General features: G+C 43.1%; 1 protein-coding gene across 1 annotated transcript in view; it reads left to right on the plus strand.

The window, feature by feature from the left end:
- The window catches only part of stau2 (staufen double-stranded RNA binding protein 2), a 128,972-nt gene that overhangs the window by 77,663 nt on the left and 37,725 nt on the right, over window positions 1–13,584 (plus strand). Inside the window, exon 13 of the mRNA XM_033639159.2 lies at window positions 10,767–10,880. Coding sequence (XP_033495050.1) covers window positions 10,767–10,880 — 114 coding nt within the window. The remainder of the gene's footprint in view (window positions 1–10,766; window positions 10,881–13,584) is intronic.

A 13,584-nucleotide genomic window follows, 5' to 3' on the forward strand; every position in this document is an offset into this window, starting at 1 on the left:
CTAATTAACATCAGGCTGTTGCTGCAAATCTTTGAGTGTACTGAAGCATGAAATGGCGTGTTTTATCGCTAATGAATTCAGCCTTTAATTTGTGACAGGATGAATGTGTTATGTCTTCAAAAGTTACATAAAGTCCTGCTTTAAATCATCTCCACAATGAGGACCAGCTGATTTGTCACCATTTGGTTATACTGCATATAGATATGAACCTTCTTGAACCAAAGGTGCATAAAAAAACTATATGACACAGAACATTGTGCACGGATCTCATTATTTTTGCAGTGCATAATACAGTAAGCCATATTCCTAAGTAACTGGCATGTACATTGAATGTAGCACCTTTTTAGCATGAATTACAAATTACATCCCTCCTGAGGACGTGTTGTGCAAATGGAAAATATGACAGAATCACTTGGTGCATTGTAGCAGCCTGTTGAGTTTTGATGACCTGCATAAAGCATAACTTTATAGTCAGCTGGATTTCTCAAATCAGGAGTGCAGGATCGCTGTTTTGTGTGACGTTAAAGATGCACTGTGAGAAGTCCAACCAGTGAATCATCACGAGTTCATACGGGTCAGATGTTAACTCTTGGTGACATAGGATATTGCACCTTTTCAGAAATTGTTAATATCCTCTTGCATATGGCGATCAAAGGTCAACATACTGCACTCTGACATTCCAGGTTGTGTCTGGAAGAGTTGAATGGTATCTACTGTATCTATCAGTCCTGTCCACCTGCTAAATCCAAATGCAATAACACCGCAGAGATAGCAATCAGCTGAGTTATGTTATCTGTCCAGGACAGGCTTATCTTGGGAGATGGATTTAGAGAGAAGGGAGGGCTGTACTCTTTGCTGTGTTGGAATCAGAACTTCCATGTTGGAAATCCCATGTTAATGAAAACACTATCCTTGGCGGGTGGCTGGTGTTGATATCCATTCAGTACAGTTCCCAGGATTTCTCACACTTTCACGTTGTTTGCTCTTCTCTCTCTCTCCGCTTCCTTCTTTGGCTGTGTAGAAATCCACTTCAGATGGTGCCGACTACACCTTGTACCCTGCCTGGCACTTTCTACCCTCTCTTTTTTTTGCTCCCTCCTCCTTTCCTGATCTCCAGCGCTGACTCTCATCTCTCTGTATCAACATCAAACGCCTGATCTGGTACAAACGTTCAAAGACTCTAACAGTTTGTTTCCAACCTCCTTGTCATCGTCTCATTCCTCTACTCTCTGTTTACTCTGGGATTTGCGTTAGAAAATACATTTTGGGGTGGCTAATCCCACCACGTTTGATTTCTGCGGCAGGGTGATGGCTTCCAGCTGCTCTCTGCGGCATATTTGTGTGAAGAGCGATCTTCGAAAACAAGTTTTGTCTGTGGTATAAATCAGACCGTTAATGCTGTGCTGGCTCGGCGCACAGTCTCTCTGCTTACATGGTGGCCCTCTCTGTGCGTGTCGGTGCGTATGCCTGTGTCTGTGTGTGTTTGGCAAAACTGAGTGATGATGTTTTTACACCACAATCAAGCCCATTTGCAAACCTTTAAATCAAATACCCTCAAGTGCCAGCACAGCATATTGCAAATTTGAATATGCAGCATAATCTTTTTTTTTATTATTTGCTTTTGTTCCCTGTATCTTGATAGTATTGATCATATTTCATGTTATTCTCAACACTAGGCAGTGATAACAGCTGTGTGCCAGCACAGTCCCAGCATGGGGAGACGGAGGGTGTGTTAACCTGGCACTTTGTTTGGAATCTAAACAGTGCACTTCATTATCTGCACAACAGTTGCTGTAGAAACAGCTAGCCTGGCACTGTCCAGAGGCAAAAAAAAAAAAAAAAAATCCACCTAGCTCAGCAGCCTCACAGAAGCAACAAGACGCAGAGATATCACTGCCCTGACAAAGACCGATTCCAGCACATAATCCTCCTAAAACCACAAATTATTATTTTTTTATAGTTTGTTTTGCATAAATTAAACACACAAGAATAATTAATTAAGCCCCGCTACCATCAAACACTTTCGGTATGGTACCTTTGGAACCAAAAGTAACCCTTCAGACATGGTACCTAGACCCTAGGTCTGTTTAGCGTTTCCACTGCAAACAGACCTCTTAAATGTGGGCGGGGTTGTTGTCACTCACTGCTTCGTTCAGCATGCGCTGTATTTCCTCATTGCTCATGATACAGAGGGAAGTCTGCACCTCATTTATCGTCCACAGAGCGAGGTTGCATGCCAGCATTTTCAGAACAAAATAGAACAAGCTGCAGTGAGTCTCTCTCCATGGGAAGTTTAAAAATAGTAGGTTTGGGGCGTCGGTAGCGTAGTGGATAGTGCCGCCGCCCCATGTACAGAGGCAGTGCCTCGTTGCAGCGGTCACACGTTTGACTCCAGCTTGCAACCATTTGCTGCATGTCACCCCCCCCACCACCACTCTCGTGCGTCTTGGGCGTCAGTGGCTTAGTGGATAGAGGAGGCGCCCCATGTACAAGGCTGTTGCCGCAGCGGCCTGGGTTCGACTCCAGCCTGCAGCCCTTTGCTGCATGTCACTCCCTCTCTCTCCCCCTTTCACACTTGTCTGTCCTATCAATTAAAGGCTAAAATGCCCAAAAACATATCTTTAAAAAAAAAAAAAATAGTAGGCTTGTGCATTTAGTCCTTCTCAGGCAAGCTCAGGGGTTTAGTGTTGCTGTAGCCCACAGGAACAATGCTCTGCAACGCTTTTTTTTTTTCTCCAAGTGAGGATTAGAATATATGCAGTTCACATAACCCAGCCAAAATTAATATATATAAACGCTTGAAGATCCACTCATCACTTAAAGTGTGTGTCATATATAAAAAAGTAAAGTGATAGAGTTGTCACAGTGAAATTTAAGGTGTGCTGATGGATGCATGTCATTGACCTTAAAAGTTGCCGGCAGTTGGCCCAGTGAATTTGAAGTTATTTTTTCTCAGACTCCAGCTGCTGTGAGAGGCAGCAAAACATCCTTTCATTTTATAGTTACAGTTTACTAATAAAGCTCTCCAGGATATGAACAGTGGTTACATAAGCTTTGAAACCAGCCACAACTCAGCCCTGAGCAGAGTGACCGTCCTCTGTTGACCAATCAACAGACTGCAGTGTTCACAGCTCCACCTTTTAGTACCAGATCTGTGTGCTAGGTACCCCAACAGAGGGGGGACCAAAAATGGGGACGATGCGGAACCGTTCTGTTGGTACCATCCACAACTTTTCACAGTGGAAATGGAAAAAATTGAATTGAACTGTACTGTACTGTACTGTACTGTACTGTACTTCTCGGTAGAAACAGGGCTTTAATGAGCTTTAGAGGTGCTGGTAGGAGCAGTGTTTTTTGTCCAGATTAGGGCTTGGCGATATCTTCGGGGCTTAAATCATCAGTCCAACACCCCTCAGTCGTGTTAGCTTCTTCATGTCAAGCCATCTTCTTTTTTGTTTGTTTGTTTCCTTTTTGTCAGTCAGTAAGCAGTGTTCTTCTGGGGACATTTCAGCTCCCAGTTTTAGCTGCACAGTTAGCACTCCTGGATTTCATGCTGCTCTCCTGTACAGGCAGCTGCAGACCCAGACTCAGGGTGAGTCTGAGTGAGTCGCAGGCAGCTGCCCACAGGAAGAGAGGCTTTGCCCGGTCAGGTTTAGAGATAACATTACCTTCTGCCTTCTGCTTAGAGGTGGTGAATTAACAGTCTCTGGCTTTTGTTTGATATCTTGGCAAAAAATTGCTGTTTCACATACTGTAAATCAAACCCTAGATAGTGTCTTAGATTTTGGTTATTGTAATATCTCAAGCATTGTCTTTTCTTGGTTAGGGCTTGGCGATATCTTCACTACAGCCTAGCCCTGTCCCAGACCCAGAATCGCTGTTTCATCCTGTTTCCAATCTTAATGCTAAGATAAGGTAACTGGCTAATGGCTGCAGCTTCCTTATTAATGTGTATTAGAGTGGCATCAATCTTCTCACCTAACTCCCGACAAGACGGCAGATCTTAGTACCTTCAAATTGATTTCAAAGGAGTGTGTTTGTGCAGCATATCCTTCTGTTGAGAATTAAAGGCCAGTTTAGAGAGTAGGTGGATCAAGAGGCATAAAGCTTTTCTTACCTATAAAATATACAAGACTGGGTGTCTGGTTTTTTTTGGTCGTTAAGGGCAGTTCTTTTAGACATGCATTCCTCATGAAAGTCTGCTTCATGAAACTAAGTTCGTAATGAATTGACTTCCTTAGAGATCACATTGTCTCATTAAGATTTCTCTCTGCGATTCGGGCAAAGTACTCTCAAAATTTTTAGAGTGGCAGCTTTGTTTGCCCTTAACCTCTGCGATTAGGAGAAGTGAAAGGTATATAAACACTCTTGACCCCTGATGTCCCCACTGAAGTGGCTTGGGCTCTAATTGCTTCTCACCAACAATGACAGCGCTCTTCAGCTGACAGGACTTGTTTATTATAGTAAAGTCAAAGTTATTTCTGTGCTCCTTGATTCTCCACAGCCTGCACTCAACATAGTCTGGAATCAAGCTCTTAGTCCTGCAGTACTTGTGTTCGTGGTTTTAACTTGAGTAACATGACAACATACCTAATAACTGTTTGTTTTTGCAGTTACCTTGGCAGTGTTGTGTAAGACAGTCCTAATGATAAGGATATTTGCATCTATATCCGCTGTGTATTTGCGTGTCTCTATTCGTGTCTGTTTGGATTCCTGCTGGTGGGTGTGTGCATGCATATTTGTGCACTTAACATAAATTAGAGCATGTCTTCATGAGTGCTATGACTGTGATTGCTTCTTAGTTTGTGCATGTTCGTGTTTGTTTGAATGAAGAGGAGCATTTGAAGAGGAGCCATCCAGCTTTAGAAGCCAGATGTCAGAGGTCGTTCCACGTTAGTGCCGCCGATCAATCGCAGGCCTTGCGTAACTTTCCTGCTTCTTTGTCTTTAAAGGAAGTGGATTAGAGGCTGTTTTCTGAGTTGGGACCTGGGATGATTAGTTAGGCCTGTTTAGAATGCATGCTCTCACAGATGCATACAAACATGCACTCAAAACAGACGGCCTGGACGGGAGAATAGACGGTTTGTTTTTAAGATGCTCGTTATTTCAGTTTCCGCTAAATCATCGCAAATGAGATGATGCCATGATGTTCTTTGATGCTGGCACACAGGCAGCTTTCTTTCCTGCCTGCAGGTCAGAGTTGCTGGAAAATCCCCAAAGTAACCAGGAACTTTGACTATTTCATCAAAAAGCCAACAAGAAAGTAAGACCTCCAGGTGGCGTTTGATGATCTGCCAAAATTGCTGTTTTAACCATAATCTGGCTGGTGTCTGGAGCAAGTCATGTTTATTTGTATCGCCCAGTATCACATACAGTGTGTCAACGCACATTACAGGCTTACAAAAGCATTTTGTCCAGACCAAGCTCAAGATCTTTAAGAAAATGAGGAAAAAGAAAAGGAAAATTTAAGCACATAAGGGAGCTAGAAGGGCGCTAGAAGAGTGCAGAGCTCCGCCAAGACCAAATGCCCTGTCTTGCAGTGCTAACGAAAGTAGAAAAATAATTTGTGTATCCTTGGTCCAGGCTGCACCCTCCCTACAAGTTTCATGACCATCAGGCCAGTAGTTTTTCTGTTATCCTGCTCAGAGACAAACAAACAAACTGAACTGAAACACAACCTCCTTGGCAAGGGAGGTAACAAGTGCTGTTAGCTTGGCTCCTTGCGTTTCTAGAGCAAGTCTCTCCCTAACACAAAGTGTGCCTCAGCAAGAAGGTTGGCTCGCAGGAGGCGTGTGAGCTTACCTCTGGTCAGCAACAGTGGCTAGATCCAACCTGGTGTCAGTAGACAATATTGTAGTTGAAGTTTTGTTGTCGTTGATGGTGGAGTTGGTTGTTGGTTCAGAACAAAGCTGGAGGTAGTTGGTGTTCACTTCTCCTGGCAAAGGCCACAAGTTGGTCTGGTGTCGGGTTTCTCACTCTCAAGGTCGTTCAGCACCAATATCCCTAATGGTCTCTGTTACCCAGAAGCCTCATCTCATCTGAGCCACAGGGTTCATTGATAAGGCCCGCCCACTACCACCCAGCCGAAAAGAAAGAAGGAATTACTCCTGTTACTACCAAAGAGCATACTGCTCAACCTAACTTAAGACTCAAAGTCTACAGCCATGCTAACACTTCTGGTAGTCTGTATTATGCACAGCAGTGCTTTGAATTCAATGCTAATAAGCTTAGAGCGACGCTACTAAAGTATAAAGTACTGCTGCGGCTGTTTAAGAATGAGGTTTTGCAGGTATTTGGTCATAACTCAAAATGTTTTGACCTGGTGATGGTACTAGAGGTCGAGTTAAGGGACAACCAAAGTGATTACAACTTATCCAGTGGGGAACATGAGCGTCTGCACCAAATTTCATGGCAACCCAGCAAGTAGCTGAGGAAACATGCCACCTAAAACCACAAATCTCAACCCCATGGGGGTGTGAGAAGAAGTCAAGGAATCACCAAATTCATTAGGGTACTTCTTCTGGGAACCATGAACGTATGTACCAGATTTCATGGCAATCGATCCAGTAGTTGTTGAGATGTTTCAATCTGGACCAAAGCAGTGGGCAGATCTCTTGTCATTGCCAAGTGGAGGAAACCTCTAAAGGATTTCAAACGTGGCAGTGACAAAGAATGAACAGAATGTACAGCATTAAGTCAATATATAAAGTACAGAAATGGGAACAGCAGAACAGTTCCTATAGGCTAGTTTGTCAACTGAGAAAAAAGGGTCTCACTCTCCTGATTTTCTCGCACTAAATGCTGCCCATTAAAAACAGACGTAAAACACTGACATCAAACCTTGTGCTCGTAAAGATTTTAAAAACATTCAATAACATTTCGTAATGTTAGGTTATGAAATGCCCGATGCTAAATCTAATAATTGCATTTATTTAATAATAAATGTCAACTGTACCAAAAGAGATCTTTCATTGTTTTGTGGTTGCACAAGCTTCACATTACATAAGGGACCTCCTGACCTTTGCCCCCTCATGGTCAAAGATACTCGCATGTGATTGGTAGTTTCCATCAACTGAACATACACGCTTGTGTGCATATACACTCACAGACAATGGGAGAAAAATATCAGAAATTTGATATATCCAAGCATATATCTCTTTACAATGAGAGACTGAGAGAGAGCGTCTGTTTCCTCCAGCGCCGTCGAAGGGCCTCACCCTCGGCTGGAGGTCGGACAGGTCGCAATAGATGAACCAAGCGAAGTGCCTGTTGATCAGACAGCATGATTACACCATATATCACAGGCTCCCAACCATAGGCCTTTTTACTGCCTAAATGAAGCAGTGTATGGGATAATTAAACACACACACACACAAAGATTTGTATCTTCTCAAGCACAAACACAGCCCTGGACGACTTCACACACAGTTTGAAGATTATGAAAGAAGTTGTAGTTTGATTACATTCATTCATTTTTAAACTTGTGAAATAGGATTCTTGTTCCCAAACAATTATATTCTAACCCCTAAAAAGTCCCCCTACTAGTGTTTTTTTCCACTCCTCTCTCTTTCTCCCTCTTGCCTTAATGTTGAAGTCTGGAGAATTTATTGGAGATTAACTTGTCAGAGAAGGCTTTTTCCACGGCTCACTTTACTACATTCATCATTCATACACATAACAGATAGCATTCCACAATTTATCACTGTGGGCCCATCTCCTCATCAGCAGGTGTGTGTGCACACGCACGTCAGTACGTGTGTGTGTCTTCTCACACACTGTACTTAACATCACATGTTCGTGTATATCCCAGCATGCACATGTTCATATCTCTGTGTGTTTGTGTATGTTATGATGGGTCTGTGTCTTAATGGGCAGACATCCATGTGTCTGGCTGGCTGGAGCTCTCACACACACACACACACACACACACACACACACACACACTTTTCCACATATGTTCATAACTCATTCAGAGAGACGCAGAACCTGCTCTGGAAGCTTTCAGTCACAGACCATATACAGCGGCTTGTGTGCGTGCAAGTGCATACACACAAGTCCAGCATGTTTAGCCCACAAAGTGTAGGCTAGGATAGATGAAACTTTGATCCAGTGAGTAAAGTTAATATGCGCACAAGGAAAATACACACACATACACACACACTTTTGTGTTGTGACATGCATTTTCTGTTGATTTAAAGACGGTAATAACTTAAAACTTCTCAGCCAACAAAAAAACACAGAGACAAACCAACAACCACACACTGACATCAAATTGTTTTCAAGACATTTTTCTATAGCCATATTTGGACGGGATTAGTTTAACATGGAGACGTGGGGTTAAGTAATTATTACCAGGGATTTTAGTCCTGTCCGAACACGCCATGTCTGTAATCATTACGGATAATGTCAGTAAAAATTACGCCGACTTTTACCTTCTGTAAAAGGGTCCAGAGAAAATACCTCGGGTAATATTAATCCTGTGCGAACGCGATCCTCTGTAAAAATGTATGTAAGTATTTCGTCACGTCCTGTTTACAATCATTTTTCCGCGTTTTTTCAATGATGGAGGCCCTTCAAGAAGCATTCGGTTTTGTCAGCAGTCGTGATAGTGGACATTCCTCTAACGATCGCATAGCCCTACGTGGGAGACCAATCAAAAAGGTCGAGAAGAAAGCACTTTTCAGAGCCACGAGACTTCTGGTTGTGTTAGGTAGGCCTAATATAAATCCATATTGCTAATCTTGTGTACACACAATTTCATATTGGGCTAATCATTGATTATTATTATCCTTCAGCTGATGCTTACAGGAAGCAACGTAGCACGCACATGCCGACAGGGAGGTGACGCCAGGGCGCAAAGCGAGTTACCACTCCCATCTCTGGTAGAATTACGGAGTTTTCTTGTCCCGTGCGAATCGGACATTTATATTACAGACATCCTCTGGTAAACTGAGATTAGTCCACATCCCTATGTAAAATTAATCCCGTCCGAATAGTACTTACGATAGTTTTATCTCTGCCAGGCCCAATCCTAAAGGGGATCATGTGTTTAATCATGTGTGTGTGCATCCGTTGGTCCACATCTAGACTCGCAAACTACTGGACCAATTAGCCTAATATTTTGTGTGCACATGTATGACTATATGCTCAGGGACCTGTTTGGTTGTGCTGATTCATAATTGTTTAAAAACCTGTTTTATTTACCATTTCACTGACTGCTGAGGCAGTTTGGTCTCATCTTGAACAGGAGTATCTGAAGATTAATTCCATTTATTATATGTTACGATTCACAAGTTAGGCAAGGTACGAGATGAATTAGTGTCCGTTTTTGTTATCTTCACCACCTTGTTGGCTGTGAGGGAGCCGGGAGGGACAACTCCACCAAGTGCAGCTCTGACCACACTGGGAGTGTTTCGCCTACCTGATTTTGTAGACTTGCAGATTTTGTTGATTTGGTCATTTTTCCTTGATATTTGTGCTTCTGCCATTTAGCTTTATAGTCAAATGATTTCTGTTTTGGTCTATTTTAACAGTGTTTATTGTTGTTACTTCCTGCTTTGTTGTGCTGTAGCCTACAGACAAAGGTAATGTCGTTCAAAGTTCGGGTATAAATGACATGGATCAAAGATTTGTGGCTGTGTTGTAGGTAATAAAAACACAATCCGCCTGATAATTACATGGTATCTACATTTCTCATACAGTGCCTATTAGCAGTACACTCAGTCTACTCTGTGCAACGTGCCGTGGCTCTGTCAAAAATACACGCGGCATCTATTTTTATTAGCTTTTGAAACTTGCTGCAGCGTTGTCCAGAGTGTCTGTGGTTAGATCGGCTGCCTAGTGCAGATCTGCACTCTACTGAGGACACTTTTCTGGTTATGTTATAGAAATCATACATTGATCTACAAAAATATGTGAAATGGATTTATGTGTTATGATTATGGTATTCATTTTGTTTATTTTGGCTGGAACAAGTCCAGTCATCACGGCTCAGAAAACCCCTTTTCATTATGCCTGACTAGGAGTCTGAATTGCAGTATGTGAAGTAGCTAGAAGCTGTCTTATCTTCGTTGCTATGTCTTTCCATACCTTGTAGCTTGCTTTTTTGGTTGGCTCAGTGATGTGTAACAGCATTTTGAATCAGTAATGTTGTCTCACTCGGGTGTCTCCGCATCAGTCAAATATTTCTCTTCTTTCAGTTCTCATAGTTATTAATGCCATTTATTAAGATGCCTGCAGCTGTCCTGGGCATAAGTAGGCCAGGCAAACACATGCACTCGTACAGAGACGCACACATGCAAATGCACACGCGTGCACAGACTGAGAGGCAGTGAGAAGTAGGGCAGACAAGCAGGCAGTATTACCAAAGCCCTTGGATCTCAGGAGCAGACTGTCCCAGAGGAGCATCATGTCATAACAGTCCTGATTGCACAGCATTTAGGAATGCCTGCAGAGTTAACCTCCCCATGATGAGGGGTCGCCAGTGATGTCATCACTACCCCCTCTGATGCCCCCCCTCAATCGCAGATGCACAGTCTTACATTCATTCCCCACCATTGCCATCTCTGTACGATGTGGGGTAATTGTCCACAAATGCTCTGTGGTGGCAATTAGACATGCAAGATTTACTCTCAAGCCAAGCACTTCCAAAAACACAAGCCTGTATCCCGCTGAAAACCTGAGGTGCTTGGTTTGTGCTTTGACTGATCTTTTCCTGTATTTACTTTAAAGTAACACAGTTTGCCTACCTCTGCCCTCTCCTCTAGGTGCAGTACAGTGATGCGCAGAGCGGTAAGGATTTTGTGACCTATCTGACCCTCTCCCCTGTGCAAATGACTTTCCACGGCACCGGGAGCACCCTCCAAGCCAGCCATGACCAGGTATGTCTGTGTGTGTATATACATATGTATATGCATTTTAAGGGAGGGTGAGTGTCACACCAGTTGAACGCACTCCTGCTTTCAGAAAATGGTAGATAAATAAAAAATAGATCAAAGTGGAAATACTGTCCGACTCCACCCAAGCAGCACTCAAACATCATTCTAAATTCATCAGCATCAAGTTTGAAAGAGAGAGTGAATTAGTAAGAGATGTAAAAAAAAAAAAAAAAACAGAAGTAACCACCGCAAAGTTTTCACAGGCCTTCACGCTACTTTTTACTGTTTACTTATCTGTTTTTCGTGCTGTCTGTGACGTTGAATGTGAAACACCAAAAACAAAACAAGCATACACACGGTCATTTTGGTGGAGAAAGGTATAGGAGAACCCTTTCTGACAGAAAGCCCTCTAGACAAACTTCTCCAAGTTTTGGTTTCATACAGTGGCAACGCACACAATTTTTCAGCTTCAAAAAAGTTGCATGTTAGATGTAACACTAACCTTGATGCTGCGATACATTTATTTAGTAATAAGAATAATACAAATCTGATAACTGTATATTGTCTGACACTGTTTTTTTAATAATAATAATGATAAAGATATATCTGGGCAAAGATATTTTGCAGTAGAATAATAAGCTTCCTTCCCCTTCCGGTGTCCCCTAGAGCAGTGGTTCCCAACTGGTCCAGCCACGGGATCCAGATTTCTCCTTGGTCATTAATTAATTAATTAAATACTCAGCGTCATACTTGTGTTTGGACATGTTGTTGAGCTAGTTTGCTGTCTCTGTTAAGTAGCTGTCTGTCACTCTTTTTACAGCAGGAAATGGCACAGACTTAGTCCATTCAGAATGGACCCGCAACCCACTTTTGGACCACGACCCACCAGTTGGGAACCGCTGCCCCAGGGGACCTTTATTGTATGGGCCATGACTTACACATCTGCTCTTTGTCAGTTTAAAAGATAATAATGCAAGTTAAGAAAGTTGCAGTTTGTCGTCAAGTGTGAAACAAACTGCAACTTTCTTGACTTGCAAAAATATTTTTAAACCAACCGACGTGCATAATTCATGGCACAATTCAAACAGGACCAAAAAGTTTATTATCTCTCGCAGATGACTACCGTACACATACATTTTTTTCTCTTGGTGGTCCACTGAAGGGGAGGGACTTTGCTTCTCTATAGATGTCAGTGCACAGGTTGATTGTAGGAAAAATAACAATAAAATTTAAATTACTTTAAGCAATAAAGATAAATGCAAACACATGAACCAAAACTATATGCAAAACCGTGCTGTCAGTAAATCATTTATTGCATCAGTTTACCACTCTGCAGTTTGTTTTTGCCGGCATGCAATAAACAGCGATGCTGATAGGTCTGTGACAACACAATAATGACAGATAATATCAGCCGGGCTCTGCTCTTTAGGCTCTGCTGATCCTGGTTCAGTGGAGTGTAGCATGTAGTGTATATAGTGTAGTATGTAGGGCATGCTGTGAGAAGATTTGGCAGGGATCTCATCCTCTAATTAACACAGCAGCCTCGGCTCTGTGGCTTTATTATTAATCATCAGGGCATCAGAACCACCTGTGATAATTACCACTGATTGCATTTCTCCTTGACAAGCCTCTGTTACACACGCACGCACGCACGCACACACACACACACACACACACACACACACACACACAGCCACCAGTGCTTTACGATTTTTAATCCATCAAAGTAATCCCCATCCTGAAAAAAACTTGTGGCATACCCGTCCTTCTCTCTCCCTCCCTCTGTAGTTTTCTCACTCACTCTCTCTCGTGTACTCAGAAGGAGGCTCTTTGTCTTGTGTTGCCCAAGCAGAAAACCAGTTGCTTACATTCTATCATCTAAACATAGGACGCCCCTTTATTCAGCAGTCTTCAAAGCTTTAATAAAGGGCCCGCCCGGCCCTGAATGGGACAGCTGACAGGGGGCTAGTGCCGCCACCGCTAACTGAGAGCCAAGCCAATATAGGCCAGGCAGGTCTGCGTCCTCGGGACCTGTTGTTGCCAGGAGCACTGGGGCATGACCGACTGTTAGAGGAGGCCTTTCTTTTCGTCTTCTCAGTACAGTGAGGAGTGCGACCACAAAGGGAGCACCTAACAATAAGGGGTCACCCTCAGCAGCCCCCAAACCACAACACTTCTTGAACAAAGTAGGCCTGAAGGCGTCACAGATTTGGTCGACTTTGCAGCGATGGTGCGCAGACACTGGCAGCTGTGAGGACGGGCCTGTTATTGACGTGCCAAGAAGGCCTATAGAATTACCTGGGAGTCGATAGTACAGTCGATAGAGTAGGTTCCCTGGTGTGCTGGAGAATCTCAGGCATTCAGATCGATGTGTCGTGTCTCTGAGTTGCCAATTAACAGTTCACCGGAGAGCCACGTGTTTCCTATTCCACATGTTGGCCTTGGCACCCATACACACAAACACACACCTTGCACTCTTATCTGTGTAATTAGACATTGTAATGTGATAAAAACTTTTCCTGTAGCCTGTCTCTGTTGCTGCACACACACATGCAGTAATGCCTGGTGACTCTAGTGTGTTTGGTTACACATCTCTAAGAGAATATCCTGTGTTATCTGCACTGCCATGGAGGTTTGTGGCAGGTAGACCAGAGTAAGTGATTAAGATCAAGAGCCAGAGGAAATCCTCTCCACTCCTCTCTGCCCA

This window comes from Epinephelus lanceolatus, chromosome 20, assembly GCF_041903045.1.
Source record: "Epinephelus lanceolatus isolate andai-2023 chromosome 20, ASM4190304v1, whole genome shotgun sequence".
NCBI lineage: Eukaryota > Metazoa > Chordata > Actinopteri > Perciformes > Serranidae > Epinephelus > Epinephelus lanceolatus.